Genomic DNA, 20,200 nt, shown 5'->3' with positions numbered 1-20,200 from the left:
TCAGTGCACATCTACATTACAGGACTAACATGAGCAGTTCTATAACCAAAGGGAAGTGCGTGTGATAGAACACAACTTCTCAGTTCTCTTGGTTCAGTTTGAGGAACTCTGTGTTTTTTCTTTGCCACTGGTATCTCCTCACAGAAAGGATCTCCTTAATTCAATTAAACATTTACCAATCACCTATGTACCTACCACTTGTATAATCAGGAAATCATCTGTGGATAAAGGTAATTTAAAAACCTAGGGAAGCCTTCCCCAAACACAGAAAACAATTTAAAGCCATTGGTGAGACCAAGTTAAAAAGGACCAGAACCAGCCCCAGCTGGTCTGGCTCCATGGGGAGAACAGCTGTGGACCAAAGGGTCCTGTATGAACCTTGGTTTCAGGCTCCTCCTCCGCACGGGCCCTCATCAGGGCCATGCAGGAGGCAACCAATCAATGTGCTTCTCTCACACTGATGTTTCTCTCTGTCTTCCCCTCTCTCTTCCACTCTCCCTTAGAATCAATGGGAAAATATCCTCGGGTGAGAATTAACCAAAAAGAAAAAAAACTACAATGAGATACCACTTCACACCTGTACCAAGTGTTGGAGAGGTTGTAGAGAAAAAGAAACCCTCACTCACTGCTGGTAGGAATGTAAACTGGTACAACCACTATGGAAAACTGTATGTTGGGTCCTCAAAATATTAAGAATAGAGTTACCATATGACCCAGCAATCCCTTTTCTGGGTTTCTACCTGAAAAACTTAAAAAACAAACAAACACCTGGCCTGTTCCTCAATGGTTAGAGCCTGCAGACCAAAGGGTCACAGGTTTGATTGCAGGTTTGATCCCCGGCCCCATTCGGGATATGAGCAGGAGGCAACCAATCTATGTATCTCTCTCACATCAATGTTTCTCTCTCCTTGTCCCCTCCCTCCCTTTCACTCCAAAAAAACTCAACAGGAAAAATATCCTCCAATAAGGATTAAAAACAAATACCAGAATTGCTCAGGAATTTGGGGAAAGATAAGTTTAGATTTAAATTATCTTTGAGAAGCAAAGGGAAGGCCAACAAGTCCCCTTGCCCAGACCAGCTTACTCGCTGTGAGCTCGTGGTCAAATGAGCTAAGGATCAGGAAGCTCCTGGTCAAATGAGCTAATGATCAGGAAGCTCCTGGTCAAATGAGCTAAGGATCAGGAAGCTCCTGGTCAAATGAGCAAATGATCAGGAAGCTCCTGGTCAAATGAGCTAAGGATCAGGAAAGGCCCTACGAGGCATCTCTAGGACACATGTGGTGATCTGAGATCTGTAACTAACCACTAGGAAAAAAGGATAGGAGTTTCTGCATACCATGTCTGGTATGTCTGGTAATCAACAGCAATTCATTTAGTTATAATTTCCTTTCTAAAATACTTTTCTTTTGCCCATTTTATATACAGGGTGAGGCAAAAGTGGGTTTACAGTTGAGAGTACATGAAAAAGTTTATTCTTGCATTTTTATTAATTATTGTATTATTTTTCATATGAACAACTGCAAACCTACTTTCGCCCCATACTGTATTTTGACTATAGTGTTTTGAAAGGGGCCCAATGCTTGGTTTTATACACAAGTCAACTCTTCACAAGAAAATCCTCCTAACCCTTGTTGTAAATATTAAGAAAATGTCTCACCTGTTCAGACTGTGTTAGCTTCATGGCTTCAGAAAGGTATGCTGGTTTAAAAAAAAGAGGCAGATTAATATGAGTGTTGTTATTTTTGTAATTAACAGGGCAAAGGAAGAGTTTTAATACTCCTCATGTGACAGAGAGAAATGATCTTAGAAGCAACTCTACTATTATATAGTTATCCTGTTCCTGAAAAGAAACAAGATGAGGATTTAAAAATGTCAGTGGTAATCAAATGTAGCCATTCTCTACCGCATCTTGAAGAAGTTTGTTCTTTTTTAAATTAATTTGAGAGAGGGGGAGAGAGAGAGAAAGGAATACCGATGTGAGAGAGAAACATCAATCGGCTGCCTCCCATACGTGCCCAACTGGGATCGAACTCACAACCCTGGATATATGCTCTGACTGGGAATCAAACCTGCAACCCTTCAGTGCAGGACAATGTTCTAACCAACTGAGCCACACCAGTCAGGATTGAAGAGTTTGTTGTTTAAAACCCCTGTAGATTTCACAATTAAGGAAGTAAAGATGGCCCAATCAGAAAATAGAATTGAGGATGAAAATTTAAGAAGAACCCGTCAAAACCCTATTACTCATGCTCACAAAAATATAAAGAGACTAGAGGTCTGGTGCACGACATTCATGCACTGGGGGAGGGTGGGGCTCCCTCAGCCCGGCCTGCACCCTTTCCAGTCTGGGAGCCCTCAAGGGATGTCTAACTGCTGTCAATCGAACATCAAGTTCCCCAAGCCATTCCACACCGCTCTGCTATCCACCCAGCAACTTGGGGAGCGTGGCTCCCTCGGTTGCTGGGAGCGCCCGAGGGACCCACATCCCCCCAAGCCTCCAGCTCTCCTGAGCTGCTCTCTGCCCAGCGGCTTGGGGGAGCAACCGAGGGAGCTACGTCCCCTCTCTCTGCCGGCTCTCCCACTCTGCTCTCTGCCTGGCGGCTTGGCGGGGGGAGGGGGGGGTCTGGCTCCCTTGGTCACTATGAGCAACCAAAGGAGCCACGTCCCCCCAAGCTGCCGCCTCTCCTGCTCTGCTCTCTGCCTGGCGCCTGTGTATGCAAATTAAACCACCATCTTTGTCGGGTTCATTTGCATTGATTGGCTGGTGAGCATAGCAGAGGGACGGTCAATTTACAAGTTTCTCTTTTATTATATAGGATGATTATCAATGACTTTTTTTTACTGACGTAAACATCTGGACTATCATTTGGGCCTCTTAAAGAACTTTTGACTTGTTTCTGAGCTATGCCAACAGACTGCTAGGAATTAGGGGATTAAAACCCTTGTTGACATTTATTGTAAACAAGTTGTCAAACGTATTGTGTCATTGACAAAGACTATAAATGGGCAATAACTTCATAAACTTCTCTTTGATCTTAAAATAGTCACTGTAAAAATCCATAATGTTCCTCTTTGACATGACTGCTAGCAAGTTTAAAGCCAAATTCTATCAAATATGCAAGAATCCACAGTGCTTTTTTTTGTAATCCTCACCTGAGGATATTTTCCCATTGATTTTTAGAGAGTAGAAGAGAGGGAGGTTTTCTCACCTACTTATGTTTAATTACATATTATATTTTGGTATAAGGCCTTCTATATCCTGTCTGGACCAAGATGAGGTATTAATATTAATAATAACAGATCAGCTCTAGCTGGTTTGGCTCAGTGGATAGAGCATTGGCCTACAGAATGAAGGGTTCCGGGTTCGATTCAGGTCAAGGGCACATGCCTGGGTTGCAGGCTTGATCTCCAGTAGGGGGCATGCAGGAGGCAGCCAATCAATGATTCTTTCTCATTGATCTTTCTCTCTCCCTCACTAAATTCAATAAAAATATATTTTTACAAAATTAATGGATCATACTCAATCTCCATCTTTTATTTCTTGCTTACTATAAACTTTTCACCATCTCTCACCTCTACATTAAGTTTCTCTTTTGCCTTTTTTCAGATATTACTGTGGTAGACAGACAAACATGAGCAGAGCAAGGACAATGGGCCAGTTACAGAAGATCACCAGGACAGAACTGCTGGACACCTAGCAATGGAATAAAACTGGTAAAGCAGATATTGGAGGTAAGTACTGTTAATAAAGACCTCGCCCCTAAGACACCCTACAGCCTCAACACCCTACAAAGCCTCTGATCACGCAGGTCAGATTCTCCTGACCTTTTCTTCCCTGTCATGTGGTAGGCCCCCACTCTTAGAGAATAAGGGGGCTGGAGGAAAGCCCCATCTAACTCCATACAAGGACAGAAGATGGCAGGACAGACCCCATAGATGAGCTTGAATATGAAAGTAGTTAACCCCTTCTGTGGAGTTAAAAGGAGCCCTAGCCCACTCTCTCAGCTGCCCACTGGAAATCTCTTTTCTGAGTTTCCTTTCTCTTTGCTTGCCTAATAAATCTTCTCCAACAAGTCTGAGTCTTGGCTCTGAATTCTTTTCCTAGCCAGAACTCAAGTACCAAGGTTGCTGAACCCAGGTACAGTCTGACCCCATCAGTCAGACACCTGGTGCCATTCCCACCGCCTACAACACTACAAGGCACTGCTTTCTGTCTGGTGTTAATCCAAATATGTTAATGATTTTCAGAGTCCATGACTTAGAACTGCTGTCTGCCAGGTTCTGCCACAGTATTTAAGATACATTTTAACTGGATTCCCCCACCCCAACAGAAAGTGTATCAGTGAGACGGAAGAGACCTCGGTTCTTAACTTCTGAAGTAAGAAGCTAGGAAAATTCCAGGACACGCAGGAATAGGGAAACTAAGTCAAATAGTTAAATAGCAGTGTTCGGCCACCTAGTGAATCCTACCATCCCTACACCGAAAATACAGACGAGTAAATGGCTGGCACTTTAAAGGTAAATAGCTTAAATCACCCCACTCAGGGAGACACACAACAGAAATCCAATTAGTGTCATTTGCCAACCACACCCAAGGATAACCAAATTAAGTGAATAAATCTCATTTTAGTATATCAGCATAAAGCTGACGAATATTCTGTTGATCCTCTCCTAAGACCTCCTCTAAATGCCCAGCTTTAAAAACCCTGAGAATGAAGGTCCCCGTCACTCTTGCTCCAGAAAGCATGCCCATGCCATTCCCTTCCTTCCCGTCTTCCCTCACAGGCATACCTCCTAAACGCCAAGGGACCCCACAAGACTTGCAACCAGGGGAGAAATGGGGCAGCAGCAACTTATCCCAGGCCAACCCCCTGAATGTGTCTCCAAGGTCCCCTTTGTCCGACTTCCCGGTGAGCCCAAACCGCCCGGCCTAGGCTCTCCTGAGGCTGCTTCTCTCCTCTTCCTTGTTTCACTGCCCTAAATGTGTTTTTGCTGTGGTCAACAAATGCTTGCTTGCTTGCTTTTCTATACTGTCTCTCGATTGAAATCTTTCCTTTGAGTAAACAAGATCCAAAGTCCCATGGTCTTGCTGGTAACAAAAGCACAGAATTGGTTATACAGTTTTTGCTCCAGCCATATTTACCTTATCCCTCCATTTTTTTTTCTTTTATTCCTATGTTAAATGTGTATGGGTGCACAGACTAGTTCTTTTCCTTCTGTTCATGTTTAACTCAGTTGAGACATTCTATCTATTGCTCTGATGGTGTGGATGAATTTTCCTAGACATCCCTCCCATTATGTCTGCATATATTTGTCTCCTTGTCTGAACTACAGTTTGCTTTAAATCTGCTTTCTTAAGAAATGGAACGATTTGGCAAAACCAAACTTAACTGGAATGCCTCCCTTTGAACCTTAAAACTATAACATGAGAGAAAAGGATACTCAAGGACACTGAGCTGCCAAAGCACAAAGAATTCAACAGCAGTCACACTGTCATTTAAAGCAGTGGTAGTGAGGTCTGAAAGGTTGGTGACCGCTGACTTAAAGTATTTCCCAGATTTTAAATCTGGGCCTTAAAAAATAGTTATTTTAGCACTAGCTGGTTTGGCTCAGTGGATAGAATGTCAGCCTGCGGACTGAAGAGTCCTAGATTCAATTCCAGCCAAGGGCACACGCCCGGGTTTTGAGCCTAATCCCCCAGTAGAGGGCGTGTAGGAGGCAGCTAATCAATGATTCTCTCATCACTGATGTTTCTAACTCTCTCTCCCTTCCTCTCTGAAATCAATTAAAATATATTTTATTAAAAAATTTTATTTTAAAAGGAAAAATTTTTAATCTGATTGCATGGTCATGGATTTATTCCAGAGTCACAAAAGAAACAAATGCTCCAGCTCCACCAAGGCAGAAATTTAAGAAACATTTACTCACAAAAATCTAACAAATCTGGTTAAAATGCTTCCTTCAATTACAACACTAGGCTAATATTTAAAGTAAATATTAAACAAATGATGGGGGAAAGGAACTAAGAAAATCTGAAGAATCTATTAATTCTTAAAATAACATCTTTTACTATTCTATCATGAATCTGGTACCAACGTACAAATTGTACAACTTATCTGGGGCACACAGAGCAAAATAGTACCTCTTAATGACAAAGACTAATCTACTCTGAGTCATTTTCATGTCACCACAGTCTAATGGGAAGGTAGGTCAAGACTTGTTTTCTGGCAAAGGTCACCCCTTCCTTTAAATTAGCCGATCACGAAAGACTGAGCATAAGCTCCAAGAGTAAGTAAGGGACAGGTCAGGTGCATCAGGAATAAAAAGCCAAGAATAAAAAGCCGAGTGGACTGCCCGCTCAGTGTGCGTGTGTTCCCAGACCATGTGCGTGTGCACCCTCCTGCAGGAGGAAAGATATGTGCCTTGCCAAAAAAAAGAAGAAAAAAAGACTTGTTTTCAACCAAATACACAGAAACACTGCACTCTGAGGTCTGCTCATCTCAAATGTTCATTTTTTGAGTTCTAAGCATTGTCAATGGATATTATCAACTTCCCATTTAAGCTTTTGCTTTTTGCTGTCTGTGAAAGAAATGAAATTCACTTAGGGAACTGGACTGCAGAAAGCTAATAAAGGAGAATTACACCAATCCAGTTACAGCTGTTAATCAAGGGTTTAAAGCAGTGGTTCTCAACCTGTGGGTCGCAACCCCTTTGGCGGTCAAAGGACCCTTTCACAGGGGTTGCCTAAGACCATCCTGCATATCAGATATTTACATTACGATTCATAACAGTAGCAACATTACACTTATGAAGTAGCAACGAAAATAATTTTATGGTTGGGTCACAACATGAGGAACTGTATTTAAAGGGCCAGAAGGTTGAGAACCACTGGTTCAAAGCAATAGATTTTTCTAACAAGAGTTTGTGGCCTCTTAAGCTTTGCTTTTTTCATATTAGATGGTAAAATGTGAACTTCTCTCCACCTCCGGCCACGTTTAGACAGCTTTTTTTCTTCCTGAGATTTGGTATCTCAGTTTATCTGTCCAATGAATGCTCATATACTCATTTCATCTAATTCAGTTACTGTCCACCTCACGAGTACATCATACCTTTCTCAAAAAGGAAGAGAAATCAAGTTACCGCTTTATTTCAACACATTTACAAAACAAACACTATCAAAACTCTATATAGTATGCAGGCTCTGAGTCCTTAGCTGTGCAAACTCAAGGTAAATTTTTAGTCTCAGAATCTCCTCTGATCTTTGACAGCTGAACAGAGTCCCCTTCTTTTGCCCTAAGTTCTCTCAGTTCAGGCTTTCCTTCCTCTTGAGTCTTTCTCAGATGAACCTTTCCCTGTCATATCTTTAAGATGATTTCCAAATGGTAAATTCCCTCCTCTCAAAATACATCTACATCCACACCTCCCCAAACACTGCTGTTATAAGCCCTAAATGTCAGTCAATTTACAAAACATTGAGGTCATTCCAACCATGTCAGTTTCAAATTAGTATTACATTGACAACTCCACTCAGAAATGCAACACAAGGCTATTTTTTAATATCTATTTTTATTGTTGATAGTATTACAGATGTCTCCTGTTTACCCCCCTTGACCTCCCTTCTCCCACCCCCTACCAACCCCCTCGCCCCAGGTCTTCACCATCCTATTGCCTGTGTCCATGGGTTATGCATTTACGTATATAAGTTACAAGGCTATTTTTAACCAAGTTTAAACTCCCAATCAAATTGGCTCATAAATTCTATCTCCATAATTAAAGTTAATGGGATCCAACAGGCTGCCTTTATCTTTCTACTCCTGAGAATGTCACAGAATTTAGATACAAAGGGGGAAGAGGTGTTTAAAGCCCAACATTAGTTTTGAGTCTTCTAATAAAGACATGGATATAGGTTAGGAATGAAAAATACTTTTCTTCCTTTTATATACATTTTATTCAGAATGTCCTACTGCTCAACACCTAACATATACTAATCACTCCATCTTAATATGTTACAGATGTGTAACCATGACCACCCTGGGTTATTTTACTAAAGGTGTCATTTCACTGTGGCATTCATCTACAACATGGTTTTCTTAAACAGTATATAATACATTATCTTTTCTTTATAGTGACTACAAATTTAACAATTTGATTCATAACAAAATCCTATATATTAAAAGCCTAATATGCAAATTGTCCCCTCAACCAGGAGTTAGACCAGGAGTTTGACTCGGGGCTGGGGCTGGCTGGCCAACTGCGGGAAGGGAGGCCCCGGCCGGCAACCAGCAGCTGCTAGGGACCCTACCTGTGCACAAATTTCATGCACTGGGCCTCCAGCAGGGTTTATGAAAGACTTAAAGAGAACTAGCTACCAAGTTTAATGTTGTATTAAGCCCCCATAAAACTCACCATAAAAATTCACAAAGATTTATGGGGTACAATATACTCAGCTGTATAGCTGAAGTGATACACTTCAGTAGCAAAACATTTTTTCTTTAAAAAAAAAAGAGTTGAAATTTTCTCTGAAAATCACTGATTTACAGGCAAAAATCACTGACATAAGAAGACTTATCCAAACCAATGTCCACGATGTGGTCTGTTTTTCAGCAGTAAGGTAACACAGGAGAGGCAGACTCTACCAGGAAAGAACATGGCTCTGATTATCACACTGGCCTAGAGGAAAAGGAGGGTAACTTCCTCTAGCAGAGAGGTGATAAGGTTTGCTCTAAGAAAGGTAGCTATACCATTTTGGAGGAAGCATGGGTAAAACAGCCCTTTCCCCAAAGTTTTTACATATGCTATTCATCAACAAAAACACACCCCAAAGATCTATTTCTGAGTTCAATATATGCTAGGTTGTATGCCTGATTGGGATAAAATTAAGTGTTTGATAAGAAGCCAGTTACTCTATAAATTTTATACCTTAAAAAAAAAAGCTATCACCAGCACAATATTACAAGTATGAATATAGAGATGAAATATTCAGAAGAGAAGCTAAAGAAAAACCACAGGAAAGAGTTTGATGCATCTTGCATTATCAAGATTTTAGAAAACAGAAACTCAGTGCAAATTAATTCGTTGGAGTCAAACTAATTATTACTTTCAGAACCCAAAATAGCTAACTTTGAAATCCAGACTCCTTTTCTATAATATAACCAAGATATACTGGCAGACATCTGGCCATCACTTCTGTCTTTAGGGATCTTCGGGCTCAGAAAGCTGTGTCCAGGAATCGTTTACCAATATGGAATGTATAATTTTCATGGTTTAGAAAGAAGTCTGGCCTGACCGGCATGGCTCAGTGGTTGAGCATCAACCTATGGACCAGGAGGTCATGATTCGATTCCCGGGGGTGGGGGGGGGGAGGGGAGAAAGAAGTCTGGGTTGGGAGGAGCTGGGAAATTCAACACACTCAAAAATAATGCAAGCTGCCCTAGCTGGTTTGGCTCAGTGGATAGAGCGTCAGCCTGTGGACTGAAAGGTCCCGGGTTCGATTCCAGTCAAGGGCACATACCTGTGTTGCAGGCTTGATCCCCGCTAGGGGGCATGCAGGAGGCAGCCGATAAATGATTCTCTCTCATCATTGATGTTTCTATCTCTCTCTCCTTCTCCCTTCCTCTCTGAAATCAATAAAAAATATATTTAAAAAAAATAATGCAAGCTGATGTTCCAGGGGGTCAGTGGAGTCACGGCACATCATTACTATTATTTTCATTCCAAATAAAGTGTTGAGAAATACTGGAGGAAAGAACTGCCCTACAATTTTACACTCAGTACTTCTTAAAGAGAATACTCACCTGTAGCCTTTTTGTGACAAGAAATAGCCTCCTCGTATTTCCCCGCAGCTAATAAACGATCTGCACGTCTGCTCTGTTGATGAGCCTAGAAGACAAACATTTCTAATTGCTTCTTTTCTATAACTCATCCTTCCCTCTCAACCTTAAAGTTACTATTTGTTTTTAAAATATAAAATGTGTACATCGTACAGTTGAGTAATTACAATACCTATATTTAATATTATGATGGAGATTTTTCACCAAAACAACAAAGACAAACTCAAAAGGTCTGAAAGCAAATGACCAAAGTGTCCCCAGATGAAAGGTAAATGCATTAAATGAGTAGTCACTGGGCTCTTTACCTCCATTACATTTTAAAATTTACCACAACTTTGCAAATGTGTTTCCTTCTCTTTAAGAGGTCCAACAGATCCAGATGGGTATATCTTACATAAAGTTAAATGGTTAGCAGGCAAGGAGAAAGACAAATAATCAACAAATCTTCCAGTTACATAATGTTTTCCTCACTAACAAACTCACAGATGACTTAGCAAAACTTCTTTAAAAAAAGTGAAAAGCACTGCAGTACCATGTTCATAGCAGCACTGTTCACAATAGTCAAAAAGTGGAGGCAACCCAAATGTCCATCAATAGATGAATGAATAAACCGTGGCATATACATACAATAGAATATTATTCAGCCTTAAAAGAGAAAGATATTGTCTGGCCAGTGCTGCTTAGTGGTTGAGAGTCGACCTATGAACCAAGAGGTCATGGTTCAATTCCTGGTCAGGATACATGCCGGGGTTGCAGGCTCGATCCCCAACAGGGGGCATGCAGGAGGCAGCCAATCAATGATTCTCTCTCATCACTGATGTTTCTCCATCTTCCCTCCTCTCTGAAATCAATAAAAATCTATAATAATAAAAGCGTAATACGCAAATCAAACAAACGGTCGAACAGCGCAACAACCATCTGGATGACCTTCCGGATGAAGCCGGGCTGCCACGGCGGCTGAGGCAGCCGGGGCTGCAAAGGCCTACTCTTGCACAAATTTCGTGCATCGGATCTCTCTCTCTCTCTCTCTCTCTCTCTCTCTCTCTCTCTCTCTCGTGTGTGTGTGTGTGTGTGTGTGTGTGTGTGTGTGTGTTTTAAAGGAAATTGACACATGCTACAGCATGGATAAGCTTTGAAGATATTTAAGTTAATGAAATATAAAATAAACCACTTACAAGAAGAAAAAACTGTATGATCCCACTTATATGAAATATCTAAAGTATTCAAACTCAGAAATAGAAGTAGAATGGTGGCTGCCAAGGGCTGAGGAGAGAGAAAAGTGAAGAGTTGTTGTTTAATAGAATTAGTTCCAGCTTTGCAAAATGAAAAAGTTCTGAAGATGTTTCACAACAATTTAAATATACTTAATGCTACTAGACTGGACACTTAATAAAGATGGTATATTTTATGTTATGGGTACTTTACCTCAATTTACTTTTTAAAAAAGCAAAATCTGGCCCGAATGGCATGGCTCTGTGGTTGAGTGTCGACCTATGAACCAGGAGGTCACAGTTCGATTCCAGGTCAGGGCACATGTCCAGGTTGTGGGCTTGATCCCGTGTGGGGCGTGCAGGAGGCAGCCAATAGATGATTGTCTCTCATCATTGATGTTTCTATCTCTCTCCCTCTCTAAAATCAATAAAAATATATATTTTTTTAAAAAGCAAAATGTTTTGTCAGGTGTAAAGTGAATAATCTAACATACTTTTCAAAAAAATGTGCAACTAATGCATCATAAAAAAATACTTCAGAGAATCACTTTTGCAACTGAGACAAAAATCTTGTTCTCTAAGTCTCAATTTACTTCTGAAAATAATAATGGATAACAATAAATGACTGAGCGCCTAAAATAATTTTAACCCTGGAGTCTTAGATTGAGCAAAAAATATGTTCTGAACATAGCAATATATTTTATAGTGCCCAGAAATGATACACATCTTTCATGAAGACAATGCACATGATGAAGAAAGCTAAGTTATGATCACTATGATTTTTCTAAGGAATGTTTTTGGATAATATAGTTAAAACAAGTGGCACTCAATCAAAAAGGTTCTAGGTAAAGGGGAAAAAAAGAACTAAAAGGTGTAAAGCTGCAGGTACCTTTACCTTCCTGAGCTTTGAAAGAGCCATGTTCTTTGTAATTACCCTTCTTCAAATGTGGGCTAGACCTAGTGAATTGCATCTAAGAAAACAGACTATAGCAAAGGAAACAGGATGTCACTTCCGTGATCAGGTTACAGAAGATTGTCACTTCCATCTTGGTAGTACTCTCTTCCTTGCTCACTTTAATGGACCCCAACAGTCATGTAGTGAGCTGACCCATAGAAAGGCTCACGGACGAAAAGTAGCCTGCCAACAGCCAGCAAAGAACTGAAATCCTGTCCACAAGCGCTCAAGGAACTGAATCTTGCTATCAAACCTGAGTGAGCTTGCAAGCAGCTCCTGCCCCAGTGAAGCCTTTCAGTGGCACTGTGGCCCCAGCTGACACTTTCACTGCAGCTGTGAAAGACCCTGAAGGAAAGAACCCAGCTCAGCCATGTCCTTATTCCTCACACAGAAACACTGAGATAACAAATGTGTGTTGTTTTAAGCTGCTAAACTTTGGGATAATTTGCTATGTAGCAACAGATAACATATAATAGTAGCATCTCTTTCATTCTCAGGTGCCTCAAATTCTATTGGGAAATAGATTTTGTTTACACAGGAAAGCAGTGATTGACCAATCCTCATGGGACTGTAACACCCTATCACTTAAATAATGAATATTAGATTCTGTGACACCACCATCTCACATTGAAGTACTTTCTGACACTTAGAGTTTACAATAATCTGATTTAATTTTGTTTTAAAAATCTCTTGGAAATTCTCATGGTGTACTTCTGATCCACCTATGATGGAACAGATGGCACGGGTCTACCCTTCGGTTATAAATATAAAAACAGGAGTTAACAGACACTGAACGTAAACATAACAGATTACATTTTCAAAAGGAAAACGCACAAGTTATGAGACCTACATTTATTCTAGCTTTCTTTCTGAGGGCATTTTCCAAAAGAGTGCAGGAAAATAAAAGCCAAGCAGTATCTCACTGAACAGAAGTGATGAAGACTGGAACCAAAAGATTGGAATTTGAAGAGACTCCATGATTGGATGGAACTACAGTATAGACACTTTAAAAATATACATTGAAAAATCTTGCAGGTCCTTGGCTGACGTCCTAAGTTGCATGAGAACAGAGCACAATCCAGGAGTCCAAGCAGAAGCTCTGAGCAGAGATTTCAGAAGCCACGTAGTGCTAGGAAGACAGGTTACAGTTTGGACCTAGACAGAGTAACTTTGGTGAAAACCTGGCACTTCACCTGAGACCTCAGGAAGACCAACCCTGAGAGGAAGAACCACACTCTAAGCATTGTGGATAAAACTAAAATAGACCCACCCTAATAAAACCTAAAATTAAACCTAGACTAGATCAAGGTGATCTATCAGTATTCTAGCTACCAGCCAGCACAAAACTTTGCACTCTTTAGAGGAAGATGACCAATTCAGAGTCTCTACAACATACCATCCACAATACGTGACACACAATAAGTTACTAGGCATGCGAAGCAGGTAAAAGTAACTAACATAGAGAAAAGGATGAGAAACAGATTCAGAGATTATCCATATATTGGAATTAACACGCAAGAAACTAAAAGTAACTATGCTTAAGATGGTTAAAAAAACAAACAAACAAAAAAACAGAGAAAGAGGACACAATAGATGAAAAGAAAACGAAAGTCATGGGGTGAGAGTTCTGTAAGAATAGGAATTTGGTCCTATTCATTGTTGAATCCTTGAAGTCTAGAACAGTACCTGATATATAGTAATTACACATAATATTTGTTGGTTAATTAGATGGAAGAATGGAAGAAGTTGTGTTGAGAGTTGGTAACAAAATCAAAGATTGATAAATGCCAACAGAACGTTACTGTACTTCAGAAAAAAAGTTAGAATAAAACTCTGCATCAAAATCTAAAATAAATAACTATATATACACAACCATATATGTACACACACAGACACAGAGGGAGGGAAGGGAAGAAAGAGGAAGGGAGAGGGGGAAAGAGAGTCAATCACTGGTGCACTTAACTTCATTCACTATTTAATCCATCCAATCTCTAGGACATTTTAACCCGAATTTTCCTACTCCCTCGAGTAAAAGTGAAGGCACAATACTACAAAATGTTCTAAAACGTTTATAAAAAGTAAAACAGCTTCAGATTTAGTAATGTCTTAGTCTGTGTACCCTGTACAAATTTCTCCCTTGGTGAATCCTCTTCAGAAACAACCAGTACATTGCACACGCCACACTCCTCTCCGTGAACGAGCATGCTCTTCTTCCAAGATTACAGATTAACATTCCTGTGGGAGTTGCCAAATTCTTCCTTACCTTGTCCTCTGAACACCTAAAGATTCTGTTCCATCAGATTTTCAAATTTAGGACTAGAGAGTATGTCAGGAAAGTTTTAAGTGGTTTTAACTAATGTAACATTCAGGAGTTAGCCAGGTAGAAAATGTTGATCTACAGAGAGGATGAATCTGATTATCTTTGAGTCCCGAGTCCCAGGTCCCATACGTCCTTAGACCCGCCTACACTGTAGCCCTACCTTCCTGCACCTTTCTTTTGATTCCAATAAATTATCCCAAATTAGCTTCAGCAAATTTGAAGTGGGTTTCTATCACCTGCAACTGACAAAAATCCTAACTACAACTAAGTGACAGCCCTTACCAAAAAGTACATTCTACTTCTATATGCTAACTGCTTTAAAAATACAGGTTCTATATTGTCTTTCCCAAAGGAAACAGTATTTACCTTATTTTATTTTTCATATATTTTTGTGTCCCTAGGGAAAAGCTGCATGTGAAATTGAAAAGAAAAAGAACACCAAAAAAGGTGGCAAAGGAAAATCTAATGTACTCCTGAACCTTGTGGTAGGTAGGGTCTTCAGTGAAGGAGAAATCTCATTCACTCCCCCTTTCTCAATCAATTCACTGAGTCTCATACTGGCAAGCAGTAGCTCCTAAAAGTTAGGTACTGAATTGGATGCCTAAGTAAAGTAATACAATTATACTTAAGATAACTCCTCACGTGTTAGAAAAGTCCAAGAACACCTGTTTTTGATTTTAAGTCTAAGGATCAATTTTTCCCAAACACAGCTCTGCTGCATCTTTTTTTCTTCCTTATGTTTCCAGTTTAGCTTGTTTTTCATAACCACTACCATCTGCTGTGAAGACAAATTACAGGATACAGCCCAGTAGCGAGTTGTGAAATCAATTTAGTGGGTTAACAGCATTTTCTTAAATCCAATAGTAAATATTAGAGTATATCAAATATAGCACCATGCACACACGTGTATGTGTATATGTACATATATGGCATCATATAGTTTCAATTTTTTGTTATGTTTTGGGTGAGATTTATGAGGATCCCTGTGTTTTACACAATTCCAGGAGATACATTCATAAGGCAGCAACTCTGCAGTAATATGCACATATGTGTGTACTAGTCATTATGAAAATTTTCTTTCTGTGAATCACAGTCAAAACAAATGGGCAAACACTGCTCTAATAGAAAGATCAGTATTTTATTTAGAAACTTGCTTTCAAATCCCACTGTTATCCCTTACTCTACACTTATTCTTAAATAGTAGTGTGGGTTGGGGGTGGGCTAGAAAGGGTCAATGGGGGGGGAGATATGTAATACTTTCAATAATAAAGATTTAATTAAAAATAAACAGCAGTGTGTATTTTAAGATTAAAAATTTTTTAATTTATTGATTTATTTTTAGAGGGAGGGGGAAGGGGGAGAGGGAGAGACAGAGAGAGGGAGAAAAACATCTATTTGTTCTATTTATTTATGCATTCATCAGCTGATTTTTTAAAATACATATTTTTATTGATTTCAGAGAGGAAGGGATAGGAAGAGAGAGAAACAATAATGAGAGAATCATTGATTGGCTGCCTCCTACACACCCCACACTGGGGATCAAGCCTGCAACTGGGCATGTGCCTTAACTGGGAATCGAATCATGACCTCGTGGTTCAACCACTGAGCCATGTGGGCTGGGCTGATTTTTTTTTTTTATTGGTTGATTCTTGTATGTGCCCTGACTGGGAATTGAACCCAAAACCTTTGATGTACTAAGACAATGCTTTAACCAACTGAGCTACTTGGCCAGGGCCCTTACTCTGCATTTCAATGTCTTCATCCATAAAATGGGGAATATCTCACATAGTACTAAAAAATAAAATAACATAAAGTGTCTGATACCAACCCCAGCCCTTAGTAATTGTAGGATAAGTCCTAGTTCTCTATCCCCTTTCCCCAGAATGCTTCCATTAGCCCAACCTAGCTTGTAACACAGGATGAATTTTCCTTGAAATTTCCAGCGCAACAAGGAAAACTTTTTACTGCCGCCCTCACCAGTGTTGCTCAATGGTTGGAGCATTAGCCCTCGCACCAAAGGGTCGATTCCTGGTCAAGGGCAGGTACATGGGTTACATGTTCAATCCCCAGGCCCGGAAGAAGCAACGGATTGATGTGTCTCTCTCACATCGATGTTTGCTTCTCTCTCTCACTCTCTCTCCCTGTCCCCCAGACTCCCTTCCTCCCACTCTCTCTAAAAACAAACAAACAAACAAAACCCAACAAAAATGGAGAAAGAGTTGAGGATTAACAACAGCAAAAAATTTATTGCCAATATAATTAACATGGAATAATTACAAAGATTCTAGGTATGTACAAGGTCATTCTTTGGACCTTATCTGATTCCTTTTCTTAGATGAGAAAAACTGACCACTCTAGAGGGAAGCTAAGTTACTCAACAAACACATTCTCAGCACTCTTAAGGGCCAAACACACAGAATACAATTGTGTATTATATTTTGTATTATAATTTTGTATTATACCTTTGACTGTGCAGAGTAGGTAAGCAAAGCATGAGCAATAGTCATGTATAAATTAAGGTCTGACATCACTTCCTACATAGGCAGCAAACAAACCAAAGAACTAGAAATTATCTCACAAGTTCTGACATTTGCTACCAGCTCTCACAATACCAAAATTAAATGTATCAAAGGGAATGCCTAAATATACACTAATTTTTGTTATAATTTTTTCCATATTAAGAACTGACAGAAAAAGCTGGTAAAACAAAACTTATTTAGAGTGCAAGGACTACCTATTTTTCCTGCGATGGAAATACGATTTACCTTATTGTTCTCCTGACCAATATCAAAAACCAGAGAACTAGAACACAATATCTGTACTACATATTACTATTTCAGCCCTGGTCCAGTAGCTCAGTTGGTTAGAACATCAACCTGATATACCAAGGTTGTGGGTTTGATCCTTGGTCAGGGCACATATAAGAATCAACCAATGAATGCATAAAGAAGTTGAATAACAAATCGATCTCTCTCTCTCTCCCCTCCTCCCTTATTCTTTCTAAAAATCAATTAAAATTTAAAGATATAATACAGTATATCATGACTATTTCGAACTGGTCTCTTCCATATCCTAAAAACTCACTGTGATAAAATAAGCCTACTAGCCCTTATTGCAAACCTAACAAAAGAATCAATACTAGAGGCAGAGGCACTAAATAAATGTTGACTGTCCTGACCAGTTTGGCTCAGTGGATGGAGCGTCGGTCTGTGGACTGAAGGGTCCCAGGTTTGATTCCGGTCAAGGGCATGTACCTTGGTTGAGGGCACATCCTCAGTGGGAGGTGTGCAGGAGGCAGCTGATTGATGTTTCTCTCTCATCGATGTTTCTAACTCTCTATCCCTCTCCCTTCCTCTCTGTGAAAAATCAATAAAATAAATTTTAAAAAAAATGTTGACTGAATATACAGTTCAATACAGATAAGGGCCATAGTGAAATGAAAATGATGAGTACATTAATGTAATATCAAAAAAAAATTGTGATCTATAATGTATTTGAGTCACTGGTCTAAGTAATTACTTAATTTCTCTCAGCCTAGGCTTATTTATCTGTAAAACAGGGAAGCAGTTCTTCCTAAATTCCAAGGATGCTCTAAGGACACATGATTATAAACCTATGTACTGTAATAGTCTTTATACAGTGAATTTGGACTACCCTATATCATTAGAAAAAGCTTGTATATACTACTGAGATTTTCAAAGGCACTCATTAATCAAAGCATTGAGAACTATTTCTCATGTTGAATCAACTGAATACAAAGTTGGATATCTACTCCCATAAAAGAATGTGATAGTCTTCAAAAACAAAACAAAAAACTCAGTCATGTAAAACTGAGTAACAACAAATTCAGAGGCCTGTCACTGATACTTAACAGCACAGTTTAAACCAGTGGTTCTCAACCTGTGGGTCGCAAACCCTTTGGTGGTGGAAGGGCCCTTTCACAGGGGTCGCCTAAGACCATCCTGCATATCAGATATTTACATTACGATTCATAACAGTAGCAACATTACAATTATGAAGTAGCAACGAAAATAATTTTATGGTTGGATCACAACATAAGGAACTGTATTTAAAGGGCCAGAAGGTTGAGAACCACTGGTTTAAACGATTCAAGTAAATGTTAATCTCTTTTCCCTTGTTATCTTCTGAAAAACAAGCTAAGCTAGAACCCAGAACTTTCAAATCTCAAATGGTGTAAGAATTCAAGGTGCCAAATTTCTAATACTTGCCTACAAAGTTACCAAATTGTGCTAGCCTGCTCAACAAGACTGGATTCAAAAATTCTCTATAAAGAGATAATACTATTACCACCACTGAACTAAATTTTCCTAAACTGGGATTCTCCTGCTCCATCTACAACTCTCACCCAAGTCCAGTCTTCTGGTAAGCTACCACAGACCAGTGGGAGTTTGGCAGCCGTTCTGCTGCAGCCTGCAGCCAAATAAAGTAAAGCGAACTGGCATTGAACCAATGGTCATTTTGCAAGGACACGAACTTTGGAGCACTTTGTAAACTGCTGGTGATTTCTAATAATATTCCTGTTACGTTTAAACGTTGAACCACCCCTTACATTTCACTGCAAACTATATGTCACCTTAAAAACAAGAAAAGGGCAAGACATTTTCCTGGTGTGTTTTTGCTTTTTTTTTTTTTTTTTAACTCACAAATCTAGTCAAATTCTTTTTATGTGTAAACAACTCTTACCAATGGGGGAAGGGATCGACTTAATAAAACTGGGAGGCGCTTCTCAGAGGAGCTAGCCTGGCACCAGTCATTTGGGAACCACTGCTTTTAGCTCCAGCCCTAGAATTTTAAACTTTTCCAAGCTCACCAAGCCCAAATCTTTATTCTACAAGGGACATTTAAATTAAGGGTCTATACTCTGGTTATTATAATAGCTAACTCTTACACAGCACTATGTACCACACGCTGTTTGCTCTAAGCCCTGGTACCTTTAACCCTCGCTTTCGGGTGACAATGCCAGAGTTCACATCCAAGCAGTCTAGCCCCAGGATAAACTCTCTGAAACCACCAGGCTCTGCTGCTTCTCCATGGAGTGGGTTAGATCCAGCCCAGAGCCCTTCCCCGACTCCAGGGTGCAGAGTCCCAACCTGAGAAACTAAGTCTCCCCGTGTCCACCGCTGCAACTGCATCTCCAACTTGTGACTCTTAAAAGTGCCTCCCGTCTCCCTACAGCAGCGGTTCTCAACCTGTGGGTCGCGACCCCTTCGGCGACCGAACGACCCTTTCGCAGGGGTCGCCTAAGACCATCCTTGTATATCAGATATTTCCATTGCGATTCATAGCCGTAGCAACATGACAGTTTGAAGTAGCAACGAAAATAATTTTACGGTTGGGGGTCACCACATGAGGAACTGTATTGAAAGGGCCAGAAGGTTGAGAACCACCGCTCTGCAGCCTCAAGTATCCAAAACAGGTGCTCTCTCTGGGAAACCAGCGGATGCAGCGGCCAGGCAGGAAAGAAAAGCTTTCTCGCGGTTGCTTAAACCTTGACACCTGAAATGCCTAAAAACGTAAGTACTTTTTTCTGAGAAAGGCAAACATCTACCAAATTTTCGTGATGCCTCAAGTGATGAACCTGAGCTAACAAGGACGACCCTGTGTTTTGTTTTTGTTTTTCCTCCAGCTGTCTCCAACTTACCCGAGAGGGGAGACTTTCCGTGTATGCATCTGAATATAGATGAGAAACGGAATGAGGGGGGACATGAGGGGAAAGGAGGGGTATGACTCCATCTCTCCGAAGTGGAGAGGCGGACTCCAGATCCTGTGGATTAGAAGCCCGACCCAGCATCACACACCCCTGCTGCCCTGGCCGCTGTCAGTGCCTCTCCGGGCGGCGGGGAGGTGTTTACGTGGCGCTCGG

General features: G+C 40.3%; 1 protein-coding gene across 3 annotated transcripts in view; it reads right to left on the bottom strand.

The window, feature by feature from the left end:
* NRBF2 (nuclear receptor binding factor 2) overlaps nucleotides 1–20,200 on the bottom strand; it is a 22,633-nt gene that overhangs the window by 1,895 nt on the left and 538 nt on the right. Inside the window, exons 1-3 of one of the 3 annotated variants that reach the window (XM_015561091.1) lie at nucleotides 14,116–14,303; nucleotides 9,795–9,879; nucleotides 1,658–1,698 (exon numbers count right to left, since the gene is read on the bottom strand). In XM_015561091.1, the coding sequence (XP_015416577.1) occupies nucleotides 1,658–1,698; nucleotides 9,795–9,879; nucleotides 14,116–14,229 (240 nt within the window). In that variant the 5' untranslated portion in view covers nucleotides 14,230–14,303. Of the gene's footprint in view, nucleotides 1–1,657; nucleotides 1,699–9,794; nucleotides 9,880–14,115; nucleotides 14,304–20,200 lie in introns of those variants that run through there. The other 2 variants (XM_006759382.2, XM_006759383.2) reach the window with 2 other exon arrangements.

Source organism: Myotis davidii, unplaced genomic scaffold (assembly GCF_000327345.1).
Source record: "Myotis davidii unplaced genomic scaffold, ASM32734v1 scaffold655, whole genome shotgun sequence".
Taxonomy (NCBI): Eukaryota; Metazoa; Chordata; class Mammalia; order Chiroptera; family Vespertilionidae; genus Myotis; species Myotis davidii.
Note: the sequence above shows the minus strand (reverse complement) of the source record. Positions and strands in the feature narration are given on the sequence as shown.